The sequence below is a fragment of the Castanea sativa genome, chromosome 7 (assembly GCF_040712315.1).
Source record: "Castanea sativa cultivar Marrone di Chiusa Pesio chromosome 7, ASM4071231v1".
Classification (NCBI taxonomy): domain Eukaryota; kingdom Viridiplantae; phylum Streptophyta; class Magnoliopsida; order Fagales; family Fagaceae; genus Castanea; species Castanea sativa.
The window spans coordinates 18,571,637-18,597,882 of record NC_134019.1 but is presented as its reverse complement, the minus strand read 5'-3'; the positions used below and the strand labels follow the sequence as shown (position 1 = coordinate 18,597,882).

Genomic DNA, 26,246 nt, shown 5'->3' with positions numbered 1-26,246 from the left:
GAGTTGGTATTTCTGATCTTATATGCTATGAATTAATTATAGATTGAAATTATTATCTTCAAATTTTGGTACGAAAATAAAATTGTGACTTAAATGGAAATCTTTTTTTTTTTTTTTAACTATTTGCACAATTGATGGTATACTAAATTGCAAATCATTGGTTTCACTGACTATCTCTGACCTTCATCCTCTTCCTTTTTTAAAGCACTAGCATTGGGGTGTAAAAACCCCTAAATTGCTATTTTAGCAACTAAACCCTTAAATTCATGCTCCATCCAAGTATTTAAACGCAAAAAATTTTACATCCCAATTACAGTAAGGTTGCATATATGCAACCTCACTGTTCATGGGATTGTAAAGAAAAAATTAATTTTTTAATCCCACACTCTCTCTCTCTTCCTCTCACTTTCAGACTCTTTTTTTTTTCACATTTCCTTCTCCCACACTCTCTCCTCTCTCAAGATCGGTTTGTAGGCTTCAAATCGACATGGCACAAACCGACGTGGAGGCTTGGGTGGGTGGGATTCCAATGGGCATGAAGGCTTTGGGTGGATGGGATTCAGATCGTCATGGGCCAGTGGGTGCTCGTGGCTTGCCGTGGGTGGGGTTCAAATCGCCATGGGTGGGTTCAGATTACGTGGGTGGCCGTGGGTGGGTTCAAATTGCCATCAATGGCCATGGGGCCATTGGTACAAGTGGGTGGCCATGGTTTTGCTCGGCGTGGGTTACCACGGGTCTTGGGTTTGGTGGTTGTGGCAAAAAATGGATTTGATTTGGTTTTTTTTTTTTGTTTTTTTTTTGGGCTTGTGGGTATAGACTTGACATTGGTGGCTATTGATGCTAGTGGTGGTGGTGATATTGCTATTGTTTGTTGTAATTGTGGTGGCGGTGGCAGTGGCGGTGGAGGTGGAGGTTGGTTGTGGGTTGTGGTGGAGGTGGCTAGTTTTGATTGTGGGTGTGTGGTGATTGGTTATATTTGTGGTTGGGGTGTGGTGGTTGGTTGTATTTGTGTTTGTGGGTGAAGAGTGTTAAGGTACAAATTTTTGAGCCCTAATTTCTTTAGCCCACTCACAAAAAATACCCACACAAGCCCAAGAATTATTTTGAAGCCCACATAAATATTTCCCACATATTACTCAAATATCCTCCATGATTATTGGGCTCCCACAGATATTCCCTATATATAAGCCCCACAAATTGTCTTGGGCCCTCTCACAACTATTACCCATTATATTCCACATATTATCCAACTTGGGTTTTCACAAAAATACCCATCACTTTGCTACCAACATTGGGCCACAAATTACACTTCCCCCACAAAGAAGCCCAAAATCATTTAACTTGTGAGCAAGACCCAAAAAGCCCAACAAAACCCTTTACTAAGCCCGTTGCTACACAACACATTTCTAAGTCCATTGCTACACGGCACCTTACTAAGCCCGTTGCTACACAGCACCTTTTCTAAGTCTGTTGCTACACGGCACCTTTTCTAAGCCCGTTATTACACGGCACCTTCCTAAGCCCGTTGCTACACGACACTCTTACAAAGTCCATTGCTACACGGCACCTCTAAAGCCCGTTGCTACACGGCACCTCTAAAGCACGTTGCTACACGGCACTCTTACAAAGCTCGTTGCTACACGGCACCTTTACAAAGCCCGTTGCTATACGGCACCCTACAAAGCTCGTTGCTACACGGCACCTCTAAGTCCGTTGCTACACGGCAATCTTACAAAGTCCATTACTACACGACAATATCTTTACAAAATCTCAAACTATTTTACAAAGCTCAAATATTAATTTGGCAAAATATTTTACAAAGACCAAATACTAATTTGGCACTATTTTACAAAGCTCAAATACTAATTTGGCAAACTATTTTACAAAGCCCAAATATTAATTTGGCACTATTTTACAAAGCCCAAATGTTAATTTGGCAAACCATTTTACAAAGCCCAAATACTAATTTGGCAACTATTTCTAAAAGCCCAATATTATTTTGGCACTACTTCATAAAGCCCGAATATTGTTTTGGCAACTATTTTCAAAAGCCCAATATTATTTTGGCACTATTTCATAAAGCCCAAATATCGTTTTGGCAACTTTCTAAAAGCCCAATATCATTTTGACAATTATTTCATAAAGTCTGAATATTATCTTGGCAATTATTTTATAAAGCCCAAATGCTATTTTGGCACATATTTACAAAACTCAAATATCATCTTAACACTTATTTCACATATACTAAATCTCTTACTCATGGGAAATATAAATACTCGTCCTTCAAGAAATACTTCTTTTACAAAATTTATAAAAGTTCATGTATATCATTCATGGCAAAACTATTCATTTTGTAAGGATAATCAAGCCCAGAGAAGCTCAAATATAAAGCCCAGCTGGGCCAGCCCAGCCCAGCCCATACTCAAATCCCAGCAGCTGAAGCTCACATGAGCTAATCAGCCAAAACTCAGCACAATTCAACAGCTAGAGCCCACTGCCATCAGGTCCCAACTTGTCCAATCGGGTCAAAAGGGGACACATGTCCATCAGAGGTTGAACCCTTCCTTCACAAGCTGAAATTTCATCATTACTCATGTGACAAAGCTGAAGCTAACTTGACAGAAAGCTTAAGGGCTTTAGCCAGCTATCTCTTCTTTCTCCTCCAACTCATTCAGTCAAGCATCAAATGCAGCCATAACTAGGCCATTAAAGCTCCTAAAACAACTTGAAATCAACTCATTTTTATGTTAAAAATGTGTATTTTCTGGTTCATGGACCAAGCACATGAACCCCTAATGGAAAAACTTAGGGAAATGTGGTTTGGAAAGCACCAAGGGGATCCCAACAGAATTCTCAACAAAGGCTCCAAGGTTGACACCTGGCTTGGGGTGATACAACTTGCCCTAGGGAGCTCTGAATCTAGTAGTAACACAACCAAGATCATTAACCTAATGCATGCTCTAATCCCATCAACCAAGGCCAATCAACATTCAATGCTAAGTCAGAATCCCAGTTGTTATTGCCCAAAATAGCAAGAATCTTCCAAAAGTTAAGCTTACCACTCTTAGCTAAAATCCTAAGAATGATTCTCTAAGGATTTTTCTAAATATTGAGAAAGATTTAGTAGAAGTTATTTGCTAATTACCCCTTAAAACCCAACTATAAATGGAACTCTTCATTAATGCTTCAAAGGACAACAAGGGGGGGGGGGGGGGGAGGGGGACAGGAACATACCAAAAAATATACTCAGAGAAAAACTCTCACTAAACCCTTCTGTTTTAGCTTTCTCTAAACTCCAGCAAATTTCTAAGTCATTAAGCTCTCAGCTTGAAGCATAGAAACTGAGTTCTTCAGCTCCTAGCTCAAAAACACCCCTCATATCTCTACTTAAAATCACACAGCTCCCCCCAGCAGAAAGTCCCAACAGCCTTACCATACACTCTCACTCGTTACTCATACTACTCACAAATGACTCTCTCTACTCATTACATATACTACATCCACGAGCATGCCGTAACACCATAATGATCTTGCTGCGCTAGCTGGGATCCCTCTCTCTCCCTTCATCTCACACTAAACTTTCCTCATTATTTGTTATTACGGAACCCATGATATTTACTTATTCGTTTACTATTGATGGTTATGATGTAATTGTTACCATAGAATTTTTCCCTCATATTATTGTATTAGGAGACTCTTCTCTAGAGCTAACAGATAATGAGTCTGAAAATATGGATGTTTCCCTTAATCTGAGAAAAACTTTACTGCTGGGTTATTTTTCTGCAAAAACATTTTACAGCTGGGTTATTTTCTGCAGAAATACTTTACAACTAGATTACTCTTCTCTACAGAAACATCTTACGGCTGGATTACTCTTTGTTGCATAAGTACTTTACAGCTAGGTTACTCTTTTCTGCATAAGCACTTTACTGCTGGGTTATTTTCTGCAGAAACATTTTACTGCTGAGCTATTTCTTACAGTAGACTTTTTAACCACGCTGACGTGTTTGCTGTAGGGATTGTTTATGGGCCGTTCTTGTAAGTCTCAATCTAGGTCCAAGGTATAAAAATACAGTGAATTATTTGGATCTTCGCCGATAACCTTTGGGCCGTGCATCAAGTCCATCGTGAAGTTTCGGTTTAGGCCCTCGACCCAACATAAATCTCATTTGTCGAAAAGGAAACTTTTTCGCTCCGACAAAGAGAAAAAAAGGGTGGGAGAAAAGAGAAAGAAGAACACTTTATATTATTTTATTAAGTAGTTTATATTATTTTAATGAGTTGTATGTAAAAATAAACACTGGAATGTAGAGTGTATTATAAAGTGAATTGGTATAATAGATTAAGAAGGTTTTAGATGGTAAAATAGCAACCGGTACCCATCCCCTGCTGCTAGTGCTCTAAATGTTTGGGAAATAGATTTGGCAAACCTCTTTTGAACTTTACATTTTGGATCTGGAAAAACATTTTCTTAACTATTTTGGTGTAAGAGCGCTCACAATGGTAGTGCCAAAAAGCTAAATTGTTATTTTTAGCACAAAAATACTAAAAAAAAACATGCTGCAATGTGGATGTTAAAGTTAAAAATTTTGGCACTTAAGCTATAGTAAACTACCAAAAATGACCGTTTATTGTCGCTACAAAGTTATAAAAAAAATTTAGTTTTTTATTCATAATTCATATCTCTTCGACTCTTCCTCTATCTCTCTCTCCGTCTCACTTCGTTCTCTCCCTTTACTTGTATTCTTACTGAAACTTCATCACCCATCTTCATTTCTCCTTAGGAAAGGTTTTGGAGCAAGATCCACTCACTTGATCATCCCACACATACCCATATCAGGTCCACCAGTGCCAATAACCATTTCTTTTCTTGCTTCCAAATATATATATTGATAAGATACATTCAAAACTAAATAATAGATAAAGATAAAAATAGAAGAGTCCTATTATCTAGCTAATCCTTGATAAATTGCTCTTATCTTTATTTGATGTTGTGTTTGTTTGTATCAGAAAATTCTGCAGATTACTTTGCTTCAATAGATCTAACCCAACCACAAACCCACTGAGCAAACCTGTTATCGCCGGCATTACACAGAGCTAAACAAACCGCAAACTCATTCATCTTCGTCCTTCATTTGAGGGAGAGAAGAGAGAAGAAAATCCATAGATTCAGAGAGAGAGACACAAAGAGAGAGAGAGAGAGAGAGACTCAGAAGAGATAAGAAGAGGGAGAGAAGAGAGAAGAAAAACCATAGATTTAGAGAGAAAGGATGAACAAAAGAGGAGAGAGAGAGAGAGAATTAGAAGAGATAAGAATTACAAATAAAAAACTATTTTTTTTTATAACTTTGTAGCTACAGTAAACTATCATCTTTGGCAGTTTACTGTAGCTTAAATGCCAAAATTTTTAACTTTAGCATCATTATTGCAATATGTTTTTTTAGTATTTTGGTGCTAAAAATAGCAATATAATTTTTTGACACGACCATTGTGAGTGCTCTTAAAATAGATAAAAAGAGCTTTTTGAGTTACTAAAAGCTAAAAATTTTAGCTCTACCAATGCTGCTCTAAGTCAAGAAAAAAGGTGGGAGGAAAAGGTAAAAGCATAATACGTTTTTAAAAACATTATATATATTCAACATACTATACTACTACAAATAAATAAATATATAAAAATCTTCCAATCATAATATCTCACCATTCAACCCCTCTCCCCAAACCAATGGTTGACCTTTTTCCAAAGAACTCTTTTTTTTTTCCTCAAACCAATCACTTTCCCACTTAAATTTTCATATATGTATACACACACACACACATATATATTTTGTAATTTGGGTCTGTTCTCCAAATTTGAGACTCCCAAATGATTCAAAAATATAAAAGATTTTCCTATTTGGAGTTTGTGATTATGAACAAAAGTTTTAATTTATATAATTATTTAAAATTACCAGCGATGGTAATGACTTTTTGTTTGAGTAAACAACAAAAAAATATTTTTGACTATAATTTTTAAGGAACAAAGTTTAGCTACAAATTTGGTTGTAGTCAATGGCTACAATCTTTTAATTGGATGTGAATTTTGAGAAATCCAACCCTCTACATTTGCAAAGTTTTCAGAAGATCAAAGATTAATAACTATGTAATCAATCAAACATACTTTAAGGAATTTTACAAAGACTTCAAACTACAAGCGGTTCAATGACACATCCAAAACCAAATATATCCCAAAGGATTACCACTTTGCACAGCAGCAAATAGGGACCCAAATCAATTAAATGTTAATCATCATAATGCAACAATCCAATTAAATGTAGCACTGCCACCAAATCAGAAAATAAATCAACAGCATAAATGACATGGAACAACATTTAACAGGTATTAAAATCAAATATTTTTCCATTAAGCAGAGGACATATATTCAGACAAAAAAAAGCGGAGGACATATTTGCCTTACTTTTGGTTGTTGTTGAAATTGGCAGTGTAAATAAATCCTTGCCTTGAGATCATGAACTAGAGTTATTTGGCAACCCTAGATGCCTGTCCTTTCTGTAGAGTTTCATTTCACAATCCTTCAATGTCATTTATGTCAGGAAATTCGTCTATGGACCTCAGCTTTTCAAGAATCAGCTTTTCTTGCTTGACATCTATGTATTCTCTAGTTAAGGGTCAAAGTTACATGCAAAACGACATTAAATTTAGAAGATGTGAACAAAATTTATCATGCTTGCTGTAACTTTAAAATGCATAAGCAGTGACATATATGTTATTTTTATTTTTCTGCGTAGTATAAAGTAATGAAGATAAAAAATATAAGAAGATAACAGTCTACTACATGGCTAAAAGACATAAAAACAGACAGATGCTCTTGGCTATAAGCTCAAAAGTCCATATTATTAACCCTCAACATTGAGAAATTGTATTTACATCCTACAATTGTGTTTGAATTAATTTTGCAAAATATGACTTTGGTACCCTGAACAAATTGTTTGAAAGTAATGCCATTACATCCATGATGAATTTTTTTCCATGACTATGCTGAGAGTTTGGGTTTATTTATTAGACGTCACATGTCAAGGCAGACACAGGCACCACTTCACCACATACTGGACAATATTATTTTCTCAAATTAATGTCAAAATCTCTTGGGTAAACTAATACAAATGATAGACATGTCATGTTCCTTTTTATTGGCATGTTTGCAGTAATGTTTTCCTCTTATTGAAGTTGCACATAAGCACAGCTTGTTGAGAGTTGATGCATGCATGCCTACATGGTGGTTATGCATGCAAAGACAATAGGAAAGGATACATTCCTGATCAGGGTTTTCAGCAAAATTGGAGTGCAGGGCATTCCCAACACTATCCACTATAGCTGACGTAGTCATGGATGATTCAATGCATAAAATGGCTGTAACAGCATCTAACCGAGTCACCTCATTTCGGAACATTAGTCTTGCATGTGCTGGAAATGATTCAATGCAGAGTCAAACTTGTAAGGGAGAAAGAAAAGAAGCTGAGATAGGATAATTGCTTATGGAAGGTAATGTACCTTGAGCTAGTCGTATCAAACTCTCCAGCATGCGCACAGTTGTCCTAGCTGCATTAAGAATGCACGACCTAAACAGATGGAATAATTGAAACCACTGATTTAGCATAGACGATTAATTTAGGTCGAACCTGCATTATGAGCTGCAGATTTTCTTTGGAGCTGATAATAGCTTGAAATAACTGTTTCAGCCTCCTTTGTTAGGACCGGTTTGAAGTATCCTTTTACAAAGTGTATATACCTGCAACTTTGAAAACTTAAAAATTCGTTCCATTTCTGTGCAAAAATGTAGATTGTGAAGAAACAATGGTTGAAAATTGTTAGAGAAGCATTTAGAAAGGAATCATATGCAAAAGATTGAAAAAAGATAAGCTAAAAAATCTTGTCTAGCCTCATCCACTATATTCCACATATATGGGATAGTTACTTACAAAAAATAGGGAAGATTCTTGACAATGACAACTGGTGAGGTACACCTCTCCCCTAGGATAGTCTAGACTCTTCAATAAGGTAACAACACAATTATTCTAGAGTACCATGGTACTACCAACACAATATTGACTCTCTAAAATTCCCTTAAAACTAGAGCATACATATCATACAAGTCCAGCTTGGAACAAATGTACTCTAATCATTTCCTACAAAATGACTTCGTAAAGGTATCTGCAAGTTGATATTTAGACTTCACAAATGGCGTAGTAATTTATCCATTTAGCAAATTTTCCAGTACAAAGTGGCAATCTACTTCAATATGCTTGGTCTGCTCGTGGAACACAAGATTGGAAGTAATGTGTATAGCAGCTTGGTTATCACACTATAGTGGAATAGGAGTAGGTACTAAGAAGCCTAACTCCTAAAGAAAGTGTTGTAACCAAGATAGCTCACTTGCAGCAAGTTCCATTGCTCTGTATATTCAGCATTTGACCGAGCAACTATGTTCTCTTTCTGACTTTTCCAAGTTACAAGGTTCCTAGCGTTAGGCCCCTATTGAAGGCGTTACTGCCCAATATGCCACAGCGAAACCTTCTATTCTGAGATGACCATTCTTAAATAATACGCTCGGACCTAGAGCTTTCTTTAGGTAACAAACAATCCAAATGAAAAGATCCCAATGTGAAATTCTCGGGGCTTATAAAAACTACCACACTAACTGCAAGAGAGGTATTTCTTACTTACCTGATTCCTTTCTTATTCCACTCCACAGAGGAGCTAGCAGAACAATCAACACAGGAGAGGAAAGTGAAATTATATATTATGGAAAGCAGTGCCATTGTATGTGTTGTGGACAATTTGATGGGACAGAATGACGCAAGACAAATCCAAAAAGATGCAACAACATAATTAATGAACAGAAAGTAAAGGATAGGTAACATAGGAGTCAGCACCTAAGGCTTACTTGGAATCAGCACCAAAAAAGGAAACCTTATGTACCACTAAATCGTTAAATTCTTCTGGAATTACAAAGTCAATGTGGAATCAATGTTACACATAAACAACCTGATCATAAAACACAGGGTGGACCATTGTATCAACAGTTTCCACTTCATCAAGACTTTAATCTTCATGCACCAAGGAGGGCTAATTGCTGACCAGTAGCACATGCACCAAATTATATTGTCACATAATGATGCACCCTCTGACTGTTTCACTCTAGTTGAGTTTCTCCTCATCAATTATAGTGAAATCTTCCTCAACAGTAAGCAATATATCTGACTCTTAAACAAATTAGTAAATGTACTAAACATGGTTCAGATATCTCACCTAGTTGTTTAGGATCTACAATATGTTCCTCTTGCTGCACAAACATTGAATTAATAATTGTTGGCACTTGTACTCCTTTTTGAACATTAGGTTCTGGTGGTACTTGCTGTCCCTTCATTATTAGGATCTCATTATCAATGTAGTATTCTATGTGGGGAGCAGTAATCTCATCACAATCAATCATCCTTGAGGCTTTTAATGAATTAAGGAAGGCATTGGTGTCACCATGCATTCAAACACTAGCAGACATGTATTGAATAATTTTCGCTAGACTCTAACTTGGCTTCATGGTGGACTACACTGCAGTGAGCTAAGGACTAGAAATTGCACAAACATTTATCTTGTTTTCTTCACGTTGTTCAACTGACAGTTAGTTCCATTGTTTTATACTATCTCCTCGATCTAGAAAGTTACCATAATGAGATTGGGCCAGATAATTCTATTGATAAGACTGGTAAATATTCCACACTAAGTTGTTCTTTCATTTCTTCCCAAGTAATTCGAAACATATAATAGTTCCAGTGATCCTAAGGTCAGCCAAGTTTGTCTCTGTCATCTGATAATTCTACTAAGTTGTTCTTTCTTTTCTTTACTTTTTTTTTTTTCTTTCTTTTTTGGTGTGACTTGTCAGCTTTAGTATTGGGTGTTCAGTTTTTTTTTTTTTTTTTTTTTGGCCAGGTTAGGTGAGAATTTAAATGGGTTAGGTTGGGCAAAAGGCTTGGATTTCAAAAAATTGGGTTAGGTCACGGGTGGAGCTGGGAAACAGGGGGGATTGAAATGTGGCATCACAGCATAACACTAGAGTCACAATAAAGCAGCAAGACGGTGATTGACAATCAAGATCAAGGTTTGCAGCACACGAGCAGTCTATATGAAACCTTATCGCCTAGCTCAACACTGCCTTTCTTCCATCGGTCAATCAGACCAGATCTCTAGCGAGCAGACTAAGGTGGAGACGTGGGCTGGATGGAGAGAACTTGATTGGTCCGAGATGGCTAAGGCTAGTTTGGGTTGGGCTCTGAGTAGATCTGGAATTGGAGAGTTTGGGGTGGAGTTCCAGATCTTAGCAGCAGCAGTGGCTTGGGATTGTTATTGGTTGTCAATGAGAGATGGATTAAAACAATCTGGGTTCCTTTTCTTCTATTCTGGCTTAATCCACAGCTTCAAATGGACTGAATTTTGCTCTAATACCAAATTTGACTTAAGAAGACAAAAACAATACAAGATACGACAAAAATTAAAATGAAATAAAGGATAGGTAACCTAGGCACCCAGGCCTGCCTGAAGTCAGGCCAAGAGAACCTCTAGGAGGCAACATCTAGGGTTAGCTGGAGTTAGCACTAGACCATAGGGACAACTTGAAGAGAAATATTATTCATCATCTTAATAATCCATCTTCATAGGCATAAAATACCATGCTTATATAGTTTACTAAACCCTAATTTTAAGTTTTTAACTGACATAGGAAACCTTATTTCTAATCAACCTAGGAAACCTAATTCTAAATGACCTTAGAAAATCCCCATTATTGGATTTTAAAAATAATTTTAAAATAGAACTCTGTCCCCCCGCATCATAGGAACAATAGAACTTTTGAGGGTGTCACCCAAAGCATGTTTTTAAGCAATCTGTAATAGGATCTTCAATGGATTGGATGACTACCTTGGCTTAGATCTCTTAAATATCTCTTATTTAGGAGCTGTCCAATGCACACTTTGGGTATTCAAACTAGCTCCTCTTTCTATCGAAAAGAAAACTAGCTCCTCTTTCAAATGAAATTATCTTACTTATCAAAATAATAATAAAATAATAATTGAACTTCTTTCTACACAAAAACCTAATTTTTTGTATTCAAAGTAGCTCCTCTTTCAAATAAAAATAGACAGGGCATAAAAACTAAGGTATTAGTTGCTAATTCTCTTAAGTAATTTTACCTCTGAAGCATAGGAAGTGGCCAGATATTTGCTAGCTCTTCATCATGCTTGCTTTTGTCTGATTCACCCTGCACATTACTTTCATAAAAGTCAAAATTTGTATTCAATTAAATGCTTGATAACACCACAGAACCAGTTACATGATCTCAGGAGCAGATTACCTCAGCAAGAATGTGAGAAGAAACAACTGCATCCCATTCAGGATTCTTTGTATCCAAGAGGACCAGGACAATATCAAACCTGCTCAATAAGGGTCCGGAGAGTGTTGTATTGACAGACAGAGCTAGATCAGGTTAAGGAAAATGAAAATGAGAATGATGGAAACTTTAGAGAAAGCCTGTTCAAAAAGAACCAAGACTTAAGGAGACCATGTATGTTATATTTTGCATTTACCTGAAGTCATATATGCAATAAAATTTAAATTCATAGCTGCCTCATTATAAAGCTAGTCTACTTCCAGAATCAACAGTTATCTCAATAGTAAATCAAACTATCATATACTCTGAATGAAAGTGATACATTGATCAGGATCGTAATGTCCCTTAGGATTTGTTGCACCAAAAACGATTGTTCTAGTGCTGAGAGTCGTTACAAGACCAGCCTGGAGAGAGTGAGAATGTCATTGAGTAGCCAGGCTTCTACCAAGCATCCAATAGAGCAAGATACAAATTAATCAATAATCATAGATAAAGAACCTTCAAACAAAATAATCATAGATTAAGAAAGAACTGATATTTATCTTGACGAATTTTTAAGAAAGTGTAAAACGATAAAGTAAATCAAATGGCCACACTGTAAGGGCCTAGACAAGGGGGCACATACAATATTATTACACACCATCAGAACAAATATTAATAAAACAAGACACAAAGGGACATGCGATTAATAGACATTTTATCTTTAATCAAGACATTACATTCTAGTATTTAATGGTATCCTACTTGTCTTTCCTCTACTATCTTTTTATAATTTTCTTAATTATTATATAATTTTTCAATAGAAAGGAAAAGTGCGTTGTGAGGTACTCGGGCATGTTTAACCTGAATTGTCAAATATTAGCCCTGAATATCATATGTCAGCGTGTATGACATCTAAAAGCTTGTGCACAGTCCCAAACATGACCTCAACAAGTCCAACATGTCTAAGAATGTTGAGTCCTGAGGACATGGCAAAAGATCCTAATAGAAGTGTCCGCACATAAACTTCTAAGTTCTAATTCACTAATTCCAGCTTAAAAATGAAAAGGTGACAAATGTCATATCTCAACACAAGAAAGCATATCTCACCTTAAGAAGAGTTATGTAACTTTAAATTTTAAAATAATGAAACTGTCAGGGACTAACGAATAACTATGGGAACATTATGTACAGATAAAATCCACATACTCTCCAACAGCAGGTACTAGATTTGTAGAACCTTTTTAGAATTCTTAACATCCAAAGGCAGTGTTGCCAAAGCCTTTAGGAAGCTTCTAGCTATTGGGCCTTCTTAATCAACACACTAAATCTCAGAACAGGATATGAAGCAAGTAAATTTAACCAATGTATCCAAAATTCTTGATTTAAATCTTCAAGGTTTCAACCTACTTTATGTAAATGTTAAAGAAGATATATAACAAGATGTTATAAAATAATTGTAAGTGAAAGATAATTCACATTCATTTGTGCATTTGTTTGACTCACAAGCAATAAAACAAATCAAGACATTGTGAGGATTGTTATACCTTATTAACCTATATTCTACATAATGTTTAATGCATAGAAAGGACAGAGCTAAATCATATGCTACATAATAAAAGTTATGTCCTACATGTTGTCGATACACCATATGACTCAACATAAGTGTTACACATCATATGGCACATTATAATTTAATTAAAATTATTGACATAGTTGGTTTTAAGTGAAATTCAAGAAGTTTAAAAATACTAGTCCGATTAAAATTCTATTACCACAGTTTTAAAATATTTCTCTAATTAAAACTATTGTACCAAAATTTCCAAGAGATTTAAAAGAAGTTTCATTATTTATTCCAAATTAGTTTTTAATCTATTATAGTTTTTGGTTTTATATGTCCTTTCCCCACGTAACTTAAAGGGATTTTTTTAATGCTTATCTTATCATTCAAATTCAATTATATTATTGAAATATTTTGTAGTTCACATATAATGATAAACCCATGCATCAACCAGGCATGACAGTAGTTCTCTATAAAATTCCACAGTGACAATTAATAGAGATGAAATTATTCATGTGTCGTCAATCCTCTTAGAAAACCCCATGCAGGAATTGAATGGCAGGAACTCATGCTTGAACTGGATCATGATTACATCAAGGAAAACAGACGTAATTCAAGCTTAGATGGATGCCAAATATGATATAAATTATTAAAGGACTAGTTAACCACAATTGACATAGAGGCTTTGATAATTATTACATCAACTAAAACAAGATATTCTACCTTGGCAACACTTATGGTCTGCTGCTCCATGGCTTCATGTATGGTTGACCTATCATGTTCTCTCATGCTGTCAAGCAAAACTTAAGTTAGTTTCTTGGCAAATTTAAAGAATCAGAACCAAAAATCATCTTGGTCTACACAGCTTTGCTTTTCACGGGAAATACTACTTCATGTCCAATTTGCATGTTATACATGCCACTAAAAGTCATTTAAAGGAAAATTTTCATGCTCCAATTGTTTAAAAGTGAGTTTAGGGGAGAGATTGCATTTAAACTGAAGCGCACATGCATCTTTTGTAGCCTCCGGTATCATAATCAAGAAAAGAATGAGTGCAACTAAAGTATTAAGGCTTTTGTTCCTACCCTAAGGTAGAAATTAGAATAGCGCTTTCTATAACATAGTTTGGATATAATGCTATTATAATCTTAAAAGAGAATAAAATGCACAGGACAAAGACCTAAAGTTACTTGATGTTGGAGAACCAATTGGCCCAAAAACTTAAGCTAGTAGGGCATGAGCCAACTGTGTATATGAGGCTTCACACATATTAACACTTATATCATTATGTCCTGTAAAATAATTTGATTCCGCATACTCAAATATACAAAGATTTTCTTGCAATTTTATTTTTTCTCTTAACTACCAACTTTGATCACAAGCTATGTTTGGCCTAAACAAAATAGAAATATCTTAAGAGATTGCGGCCCTTTGAGACTAAATGCAACCCAAGTTTCTTCAAAATAATAAGTTTCTAAATTCATAGGTGAATTCAAAGGAGATAAGGATAGAAATAAATATCAAATGTCTTCCCATAAACTTTTAAAATAAAAAAGAGAACTATGAACTTATATTTATAAAAAATTTCCAAAAAATTTCTGAATTCTAATATCTTAAAGAGCAAATCACCAACACATGGACTATAATCATTCAAACAGAAAGAAAATGCCAACAGGCCTACTTAGCCCGTTCTTGTTGACATGCTCTGCATAAGAGAAAGAGACACAGAGATGCTTAGATTAAGCAGACATGAATACTGTGGAAGGGAAGTTGCCCTGGACTTTGATGGCTTTTATGCATCTCTCCTAATAGTTTTTAGTTGTTTTGTAGTTGCCAAATTTAGCTTCATTTCACAAGACTGTTATCTCACTAGTCACTACTGTAGTCAAATTACCAAAGCTAAACCAATAGACCCAACACAAGCAGCAATCCTACAATCAAAGGCTATCAAACTACGAGAATGGTCTCACTGAACATTCTAGGACCTTTTGTCTTCCAAATCTGAGATTGCTCCAATCACTGCCTTTTCATAAATAGTCTCATTGACCAAGAGTCACTTTTTAAAATTAGATTATCAAAGTTATACATACAAAGCAAATGCAAATACATTTTTGGACATGATCCTTATCCTTATAATCATTATGATAAGCTAACACAAGGAAAAATCTGACACTGGAGTATGAAAAAGATTCGTACTGAAACAGTGAAGTTGAGCACCAAACAGATAAAAGCTAAAACAGAGTTCTTTCTTGGCATCGCTTCTTACCTATCAAATTCGTCTATGCAACAAATCCCTCCATCTGCAAGAACAAGGGCTCCAGCTTCTAACATCCACTCCCCTGGGAATTTGATAAACATGGTTTATTAATGTAAAACAAATATAGGAATATTAAGCACCAATATGGATATGGATAATGATATTGATACAGATAATGTAAATTCCCAAAAAATTTATGATCTAATACACGATAGGGATCTACTAATTGATTAAAACATAACTAAATGTTTTAAGTAGATACTATGCTAATGTTTAGTTTGATAAATATCAAAGCCATAAAATACATATAAATAACAACCACAATCCATGTTTCGTATTCATTAAAAATTCGGAAATTTCAAGAATTCTAACTTTCTAAAACATCTGTTTCTTATGAAAAACCAACTTATACAATCCAAATATGGACATGCTATATACACCAGATTTGGATTGATGGTGCAATCATAGTGATTGGAGAAGCAATACCCTCTTTTGAAGCCTAAGATTAAGACAAAAGCCAAGAATAAGTGTCCATCTAGGAAGCACGGTTTCCCTGATTGGGCCCACGCACCCAAGTCGGATACGAACGGATGCGCCGTGCGGCCGTAGACGTGGCCAAACTTTTTTTTTTTTGGTTTCCGATTCAGCCCGATACAGTCCGATTTGGGCCAATATGTCCAATTCAGTCTGAAATGGGCTGAACAGGCCCCAAATAGGTCCGATTCGGTCCAAAACAGGCCTCGAATTGATCCGATATGGGCCAAAATAATTGTCAAAAAAAAAGTAAAATATTTCATTAAAACACACCGTTTTGACAACCTACTTTAAAGAAATAACCCTAAAATAATTTCAAAGTTTCTTGTTCTCTCCAACGCTCCCTCAAACTCCCTCTATCTCTCGCTTTATTACCTACTACTGCTCTTAAATTCTATGAAGCACGGGTGCGGGTGCGGGTGCGGGTGCGGGACTCGGCAATTTTTGAAAAAGGTGGGTGCGGGTGCGGCGGGACTCGGCGATTAAAAAATTATTAAAAATATATTTATTTATATTTTTAATATATTACTAAGCATACTTTTTCACATTATATAAACATATACCAAATTTAAGAACAACAGTAGATAATAACTAAAACATGATGTTCATAAATTAAATACAACCCACAAGATTGAAACTAAAACATTCCAAGATGTTCAGAAATTAGAATACAACTCATAAGTTTGAAACTAAAACTAAATAAAAGACAATCAACAAGACAATCAAATCCCAACATCTTCATCATCAAGATCAATAGATTCACTTCGAACTTCACTTTCACTAGTAGCAGCACTAGTGCTAACATTCCCAATAACTATGGCCTCCAACTCTGGCTCATCAAGAGTAAGGTTTGCACTCTCAAGAATTCCAGCTCCTCCATGTATGTCGCTCTCATTCCAAGAGTCTCCTCCAATGTCCCACATCTTTGTTGCGGTATGTATGTACTCCGCATTGCGCCTTGACAAGAGTCGAAGATTAGAATGCACATATACCAAATCATCAGCACGTGCAGGAGCCATTTTGTTTCTTTTTAAGGAATGAATGAATTTGTATGTGCTCCAATTCCTCTCAGCACATGAGGATGAACAAGGTTGTCCAAGAAGCTTAAGGGCAAGGGTTTGAAGAGTTGGAAATGCGGTACCATGGTATTGCCACCAATCCAAAGGTTGTAAGATCCACCTATCTGTCAAGGCAGCTGGTGAAGGAAACCTCCCTCCTGAAAATGCTGCAAACTCAAACTTCACCACACTTAATTCATTCCCATCTTCAAAGTATCGATCTAAACACTTGCACCTTTCCATAGAAATTTCATAATCTCGATGTGGAGCAACGCGTTTTGGATTTTCCGAAAGCCATTCAATGGAGTAATACCTAGAGTTAAAGATTAAAAAACAAATATAAATAAAAGGTGTGTTTTACTAGAAAGGGGAACTAAAGAAAATAAAAAATAAATGTACTTACTTAGGATTTAAGGAATGAGCTAAGCAATGTAGTGGTATACAGTTTTTAGTCCATCGATCAATGAGTATATCATACACCACACTCCAAAATGAGCAATGCTGATCATCTTCCAAGCCTTCGTGCCGATATATTGTTGCTTTCACCTTCTCTATCATTGAATCCCACATTTCATACATAAGATGAAGACAAGGCTTATCTGGGTGTCGGCCATTCGTAGCATATCATAAATAGGTGCTGTGAATTCAAGGATATAATCAATATTATCCCACCAAAGATCACTTAGAATCGATCTTTCACTTTTTGAGCTTTTCCAACATCATCCTCCCTATAAGAAGCCCATTGGTCACTAATAGCCATGGCTTGAAGGCATCTTTTTATCAACTTCAACCTTTTTTAGCATTACAACAACTCGAAGCAAATCTAGTATCGCAACTTGGAGCGCTTTAATGGACAAAATTCATTAAACATTGCCAACCTCATTGAATGGTTCATGATAAAAACACGTATGAAGGATGCATCATCACCAATACGTGTAATCCAACTACATTCCTCATATGTAACTTCATTCTTTTCTGTTTTTTGCCACAAATATTCTTCAAAGCTAGATTGAGAGTGTGGACAACGCGGGTGTCCAAAATATTTTAGGATACTCACTTTCAATAAGAGATCCAAGCACTTCATCACACTAGCATTATCGTGATGACTTGGACAACTTTTTCATGTCCAATCTCTTTTATAGCATCCTTCAACACCCCAAGAATATAATGTTTGTCTTTGAATTCACCTTCGACCCATCAATTGCCTTTATAAACACCGGACCCCCATTCGATACAGCCATAATATTAATAAGAGGCCTCCTTTGTGGATCGACCATCCATCGAAACTATACTTACACCATGTTCAAGCCAAAAGTCCTTAATTGGTTTCGAAGTCCTTCAACATGAGCTCTTTCTTTTTGCAAAAGTGTTGTTCTCATAGCATTGTAGACAGGAGGAACATAACCCGGTATGATATGAGTAGCAGCATATGCATAGGAATTACGATAATATGGGTTCTTTGCAAAATTAAACGGAAGCCCGGCCGGTGTAAAACATCCTAGCAATTGTACTATCCAACTCATGTCTAGCATTATCTCCGGTATGCTTTCTCCAAAGTATTATTTACACCACCTTCCTCCTCTTACCATCAATCGGATTTGTACTATCACTCCTTTCATGTCTCCGAAATTGGGAAATAGGTATAGGCCCACGGCCTGGGGGAGGTGGGGGTAAGGGAATTTGACTTCTCCGTTCTCTCTCTAACTTATCATTCTCAACTTTATCATACATTTGTCGCATTTCCAGCCTATGACTCGGTGTCACCTTAGGGCACGGTTTAATTCCTTTATTAGGAATTTTTAACAAATGAGCCTTAACCCTAGAATAAGATCCCATATAAACTACACCACAATAATTGCACTTAAAGTATGTGTTTCCCCCTGATTTAACAACATGCACCACTCGGTTTTTCTACTTTAGTCACATACCGCCAAAGAGAAGATTCATCATTTGGCACTTCTTGATTAGACGAAGGTGAAGTTTCGTGCTAGTAACTTCGTTCATTGCAAATTCAATAAATTGAATTTAACCTACAAATAATAACTATTAACTAAATAAATTTAGAATAAATCAAACCAAGTTCACAAATTCACAAGTGTCACATTCATAGATTCACAACATGATATTAACCAAGTTTACGATTCACAAACTATTATTCTCAACTCAAACTATTATTTGATAACTATTAACTAAATAAAACTAAGAATTTGAAAGTGAAAGCTAAATCAAACTAAGATTCACAAATCACATTCACAAATCACAAACTAAGATTCACAAATCACAAATCAAACTAAATCAAACTAAGATTGAAAGTGAAAGCTTTATTAATACCTGAGTTGAGACTTGAGAATGCGTGAGAGAGAGTTGAGAATGCGTGAGAGAGATTGAAACTTGAAACTTGAAAGTGAAGGCCGAAGGGTTGAAGGCTTGAAGCTTGAACAGGGGAGACGGAGAGAGTAAAGGCAGAGATGGAGGGCTGAAGCTTGAAGGCAAAGACCAAGATGGAGGGCAGAGCACACAGCTCACAGCTGAGAGGCAGAGCACACAGCTGAGAGCAGAGAGGCAGAGAGCTATGAAATAATAAGAGCACGGATGAGATTTTTTTTAATTTGGTGAAGTGAGAATGTAGTGTTCTGTTTTGGCTGAAGTAGGTTTAGGTTTAGTTCATACGGTGCGTTTCGCACCTTTCTATTTTTTTTTTTTTTTGAATTTCGGCCTGAATCGGCCGTATCGGGCTGAACCAGAAATTTCGGCGATTTCGCCCGATACGGCCGATTCCGGCCGATTCGGTGCGATTCCGCCCGAGTCAGCGCGAATCGCGCCGAGTCCACGCCGCGTCGGCGCGAGTCGGCGTGAAAATCCATCTGCCACGTGGCCGACGCGGCCGGACGCCGCACCGACGCGCGAGCAGCGGCGTCCCTCGCGCGTCGGCGAGTCCCGCCGCGTCGGACGCGGGTGCGGCACCTCCGGTGCCGCGTCCGTGCATCCCAGCTTAAATTAGAATATATTTACCATTATATGAAAAAAAAAAAAAATGCTTAGCAATATATAGAAAATATAAATAAAAATATATTTATTAATTTATTAATAAACATATCCCGCCGCACCCGTATCCTATTTTTTCAAAAATTGTTGTGTTGCCGCACCGCACCCACATTGGCACCCAAACCAAAATCCGCACCGTGCTTCCTAGGTGTCCATGTTAGTTAACTAGGTTTTTATATTTGATGTTATGTTTTATTTGGTTATTCTAGACTCAAAGATATTTTAGTATTTCTGTTGGGCCTTGGATTTTCTTGTATTAATAAGTATGTCGTTTTTAGTTTATGGGTCTTTATGCATGGGCTTTGATTCAATTCAAATAGGATTTGGTTTACTAATCAAAGTAGAAGTCCTAGTTCTCCTAGGAGATTTGGGGTCTATATAATTTTGTCATTGTACTAAAAAAATATGGAGTTAATCAATAAAAATATTGAGTGTTGTGAGCATTGAAGTATGTTGGCTGTGGGTACTCAGGATTTTCACCTCGGACCAAGGGCTGGCCTTGTAGTCATGCTGGCTTGACACCTTTGGTATCCCACATCGAAGAGAACTCCTCCCACTTTCTCACTTATAAGCTTGCGCCATGGTGAGGAGTGTACCATCAGTTATTAATAACTGATGGCGCAAGCTTATAAGTGAGAAAGTGGGAGGAGTTCTCTTCGATGTGGGATACCAAAGGTGTCAAGCCAGCATGACTACAAGGCCAGCCCTTGGTTCGAGGTGAAAATCCTGAGTACCCACATTGGCCATCATGTGTTTTTCTTTTTTTCTCTTCTCTCTTTTCTTTATCTCTTTCTTGTGCTACAGTTCATGAACACTATTCATACAGCCTTTGAACATCATTAAACAGAATAAAATTATAGAAATGCAACCTGAACAATAGGATAATCCCAAGGTTCAAACACAGGAACTCTTAAACATATAACTTTGGACACCAAGTTTTGAATATAAGAAATAATAGAAGGGGAGTAAAAAGACATAAAAGAGAAAGGAACAATGTCAAAATTCACTTTAATATCCAATGAAAGACTGAAGGTGGTTTCAACATGTGTCCAGGTAAATCAGAATAGCATGTCAATAATAGCATCGGGTACTGTCACAGCTTCCACTTAGAAGGATCTGCTCTACATTTGTGTACAAGTACTTTCTAATTCTATAGTGACAAACTGCAGCTTGTCCCAGAAGTTTAAGCTATTAGGAAATGGTGAATTTAATTATTCAATCAATATTCTAATATTCGCCATCACATGTGGGCCTAGACTCTCCCTCAATAAGTGCGTCTCAACTTGTGAGATTTTCAACTTTTTAAATGGGAGGTATAGTGGAGACAAGGTTCAAACTGAGGACCACCTGATTTAATACAATGATAAACTACCCATTGTCCCAAAAGCTTAAACTCTCATGAGAATGTAATTTAATCATTATTCTAACATATAGTACAATTCTAATTATAAAAAAATAGAAGAGGAATAAAGAAGTTAAACCACAAGAATAATGTCAGAATAAATGAAGAAGAAATTAATGGAACAAGATATTTGTAAAAATTGTCCAACCTCCAAAAGAAGGTTTAAGGTAGAGGTTAGGTGAATGTTTACCTCCATCCTTGACTGCAGTGACAGTCAATCCAGCACTGGTGCTTCCTAACCCAGTAGTGATAACAGATCGGTTGCTCAACTTTGCAGCAAACTTTAAGAACTGAGACTTCCCAGTACCTGTGAGATATATCTAGTAATGTTTACTTAATATTTATCATGCAATTTTCAACAACTTGTATGGATCCCTCTTATTCATCCTATCAACATCTCCATAAGCAGATGGAGTATAGAAATACACACACACACGCACGCACACTTGTATGTGTGTGGAGCAAGAGAGACAGAGAGAATGAAGAGTATCATATAATTCAAAATAGAAGTAAAAAGTAACAAAAAATAAGACTGCTACCTGGATCACCAACCAGAAGCAAATGAGACTCTCCTCGAACTTTTGTCCCAGAAGCATCAATATGTTGCACACCCCCAATAAGTGTTAACGCAACTAAATTGAAGATTGAAAAGGTAAATGTGATAAGTAGGAATTGATGATCATACTAAGATTTGGGGGGGGGGGGGGAGAAAGACACATCAATTACATTTTTTTTATTACCAAATTAGGCAAAAATTTTAATCCGAACATTTTGAACCCAAACAATGCAATGCAGTTTGAAAGTATAAAACAGATATATAATTATTAGATGTTGTATGGGATGACAGCAAACCTGCAAGCTTGACAGTAAAGAGTCCAAAAATTTGTGGGCAAATACCTCGTAGGATGGCATTTCTCCCTGAGTAAACATTGAACAGATTTTAAGTTATACTAGATAACAACATTGTAAATTTTGCAAAATAATTTTTTATTGATAATTCAATAGTTGGGGGAGGTGGGATTTGAAGCCTAGACATATACATTGAAAACACCAAAAGGTGCTAGTTGAGCTACAAGGTTCTTGGAGAATCTAGCAAAATAAGAAAGCTAAACTTTAAATAATATACACAGAATGAATAATAAATATAAACTATTCTCTTCAAATGAAATATTGACAGTCCAGAAAAATAAACTCTTCAGTTGCATATTAATTTATAAGATAAGTATATGGTCAACAATTTTTACCTTTTAATGGTGCATCATGGAAATCTGACCAGAACTGCTTGAATTTCATAATAACATCATCAGGTATATCAACTTCTGACTTTAGCTCATTGGTTCTTCTAAAAAAATGAAAAGCTAAACTTTAGCAGAAAAACACAGAAGGACAAGTGTTGTAGCTTTTCATTGCATAGAGTGCCAGAACAATTGACTGTTTTTTTCATAATAAAGTAACTAAATTTTATGTTGGCCATCAACCCACCATGACCACCCTCTTTTTTTGGGGCTTGGAACTGGCTATAAACAAAATATATGACACTAAGCACAGAATTAGGTCGCAAAAGCACCAGAATCATGCATTGCTTAACAAGCCAAAAATGCACCTTTTCCTAATTTTCTTGCACCTTTACTTCTAAATAAATAAATAAAAATTTGGTGGATAGAAACCCCCCAATTCTCCATAAGTAGTATTAAATCTTTTGACAATTGAATTCAATAAGTATAAGACTTACCTCACATGATTAGCAATTAGTATGGGATCAAGGTCACAACGCACATCTTTTAAGTCTGGAGACCACTTTGCGGTTAAAATTCCAGTAACGATTACGTCATCTGTGACAGGAAGTAATTACCACACAAACCTCCCCTCCCCCAAAAAATTAGATAATCTAAACCATATAATATGTTCAAAGAATGGCATGATTCAACAGCTAGTATAAGCATATAATTGGATATTTGTTATGAAGTTTTTGCTCAAGGTAATGCTAGGAAGTAAATTCATAGAAAATTGAAAAATAGAGCTTCCCAGAATTTCTTACCTCCAGCTTTAACAATGTCAACAAGATCATCCTTCAATATGACAGGAATTGAACGAGGAATCGCCCCAACACCCAACACTTGTGTGCTTTCTTGGATTTTGATTTCCTGATAATCATGGCGTATTATAGAATCTTCTAATTCCTTGAACTTCGTGCCTTCACAGGGTTTTGAACTCTAAGATTGAAGACAATCAATTTACTATCAACTCCAAAAGAACAACTAGATAAGACAAACTAGACATATAGCAAAGAGCCAAATAATGTCTTGTTGCAAACATAAGAAGGTAAAATATATAATACAAAAAATATATTAAATCCATCAAAATGATGATAAAGTAGAAAAAAATAAACAGATCTCATGCCTCAATTCATAAAATTCTTATCTTAATGCACATGAAGATCAAGAATGCATCCTAAAATGCAACTGCACTTATAAAATTTTGCAAATAGCTTAAGCACATACTATAAGTGATACTTTTATCATATTACATAAAAATGTATGAGACCATCCGATTGTTGCTACCACCACTTATGTTTTCTTCAAAATTTTCATATGACACAGTTAAAATAATGTGAGATATAACCAGAAATTGAGTAAAATATATACCAGAGAAGGGCAATATGAAGGTAGTGATATTGAGTTTCTAGCTTCCAGCTCAGGATAAACTAGGAATCTGCAAACATCATCAACCATAAGAAGGTAAAAGTTTAGTGCAAACTACAATTGGCATAAAACAGGTATCTCCAAGTAGATTATGACAGGAATGTTAGTCTCAAAGATAACAGATCAATACACCCTAGGTAAAGAATGTCAGTGACTATAATATGTCATTCAGAAAATTTTGAGGAAAAGTGACTGACTGCGTAATTATGGATTTCAAAATTATGCAGTCCATATCAGCTGGAGTTTGAAGTTGTTCAGATTGTTGTAAGGCCCTAGAGGTGGCATGGCAGTGTCAGAAACTTGGAGGACACTGGCACTTTCGTGAAATGCACCCAACATGCATCATATGTGCCATGAGCCACAAATATTTTTTTCATTAAGGGAAATGCCTGGTCATGTACAGGATATGGTGGGCTATGCAAGGGATATGGCTGGAACACACAGAGGTTCCAGATTGGAAACAGCTAAATACTCAACAATTTAAACTTTTTTTTTTTTTTGGGCATCTTGATTATGGATTGGACACAAAAGGAAGACATAGTACAAGCATGCAAGGATTGAATGCTAAAACTTTGTTGTTTTGCTTGGAAAAAACCAACAGATGATGTTAACTTGTTATGTCAGAATATTTGTTCTCTCTTTCATATATCTTTTTGAAATTCTAAGCTACTTGATTGAAAATTTTGAAATACAAAATGAAAATATATTTGGCAATGTTTGAAGATGTGTTTATCAGCATATCCCGAAAATGTCATACATGTCATTGAGACATGTAATTTAGCTTAAAGGCAACCCTCTTTCCTTCACAAGGTTTAAGAAGAAACTAAGTTGACAAGATAGATTGCACTATTTTTTCTGCATTCCCATTCATAACCACCACAATACACCAAGAAAATTAAGCTACTAAAAATGTTATAGCACAATACAAATGTACATTGGTGCATCAAAAGTAACCAAATTAAAAACCCTACTTGTGCTTGCATTTCTGGCACATATACCATCTCTCCCCTTCATACATCTTGATCGCTCCGGAACGAATCACGGTCCCTTTGAGGGTGAGAAGAATCCCACGATGCTTCACTCGAACACTTCCAATGCGTGGAAAAGTCTCTAACCAAATCCAAACACATTCACACACAAATCAAACAAACAATTATCCAAGCAAAGAGTTGAAACAAAACCAATATCACAGAGAGAAGAATAGGGAAAGAAAAAAGAAAAAAAAAAACCAGGGCATTCGAGTGGGGAACCGCTGATGTTTACACGAACATGAATGAATTTCTTCTCAACCACACTTTTGTGACCTTTCAATTTCAAATCCCCCAATACAATTTTCTACATACACAAAGCAAAACACAGCCAAATCAAAAAGTGTACTTTACTCGAAGGAAAACAAAATGCGCATACTGACATGAGCCCAAAGAGCAGCATCGTCGAAGAGGCGCAGATGATCGGTGGGTTGGGAGAATAGCGATTGCGCAAGCGGCGGGTCGTCGTCCATTAGCTCTGCAAAACTGAGAAACATGGAGAGAGAGAGAGAGTGAGTTTTAGAGAGAGAGAGAGAGAGAGGAAAATGAGAAGAATAGAGATGATTGATTGATGATATTACTCGATGTGGAGAGGGTAATGAAGGTTGGGGTCAGGAGAGAGAGCGATGGAGCGGAGCTGGTCGGAGTGGCGGCGAATGAGAAAGGCAGCTTCGGCTTTCAGTTGAGAGGGAGAGGGAGAATCGTCCATTTCGTTTTCGTGCAAGGAGGACATCGCCATTATTTGCTGTGCACTGTGCACACTGCACACAAAAGAGGAAAGGTAGGAGACGGGTTTGGGCGGGAAGATATAGATACATTGGTCACCAACCTAGACAAAGCACTAATATACTATACTATGGGTCAAGATGATTTAAAATTTTTAAAAAATAATAATAAGATAAAATTTCAACTCATAGGTTTAATTTTATTATAAGTCAATAATTATTTTTATTGTCAAAGTTAAGATATTAATTGATTTTTTGTTCTATATATAAAACTTTTTTTTTCTTTTTTGAGAATTTGGGTTTTGCCTTTTGCTACATTAAATTAGTCCATTGATAAATGGATTTAATTAGTGTAAGGACACAAATCGAACCTTCAATCCATAATTAAATGGGAATAGGCTTGAAAGGCCTTTTACAATAAATTTGTAGAGAGTGAGCTTGAAATCTAGATTTTGAGGGTGGTTCAAACAACAGAAAATAAACGAGCCTCGGACCCAATGGCACAAACAAGGATCACC

At 36.2% G+C, this 26,246-nt stretch overlaps 1 protein-coding gene across 1 annotated transcript; it reads right to left on the bottom strand.

The window, feature by feature from the left end:
* Nucleotides 1–6,230: 6,230 nt before the first annotated feature.
* LOC142642675 (putative DNA helicase MCM9) lies at nt 6,231–25,790 on the bottom strand. The gene is made up of 20 exons (XM_075817078.1): nt 25,585–25,790; nt 25,387–25,489; nt 25,205–25,310; nt 24,947–25,085; nt 23,919–23,985; nt 23,312–23,486; nt 23,006–23,105; nt 22,518–22,615; nt 22,126–22,191; nt 21,813–21,905; nt 21,464–21,580; nt 15,244–15,316; nt 13,701–13,767; nt 11,760–11,841; nt 11,402–11,523; nt 11,241–11,308; nt 7,677–7,786; nt 7,549–7,596; nt 7,309–7,461; nt 6,231–6,644 (listed from the first exon to the last, which is right to left on the bottom strand). Exons 1-20 carry the CDS (start codon nt 25,740–25,742, stop codon nt 6,562–6,564), a joined length of 2,028 nt encoding a protein of 675 aa, XP_075673193.1. The 5' UTR covers nt 25,743–25,790; the 3' UTR covers nt 6,231–6,561.
* Between the last annotated feature and the right edge of the window lie 456 nt (nt 25,791–26,246).

What these genes read in the sequence shown, in the direction of transcription:
- LOC142642675 (XM_075817078.1), bottom strand. Translation starts at nt 25,742, where the DNA reads ATGGCGATGTCCTCCTTGCACGAAAACGAAATGGACGATTCTCCCTCT. An exon ending in ATGCTGCTCTTTGGGCTCAT is followed by an intron (nt 25,311 to 25,386) that starts GTCAGTATGCGC and finishes TTGTGTATGTAG; the next exon opens with AAAATTGTATTGGGGGATTT. An exon ending in TGCATAGACGAATTTGATAG is followed by an intron (nt 13,768 to 15,243) that starts GTAAGAAGCGAT and finishes TTTGCTTGACAG; the next exon opens with CATGAGAGAACATGATAGGT.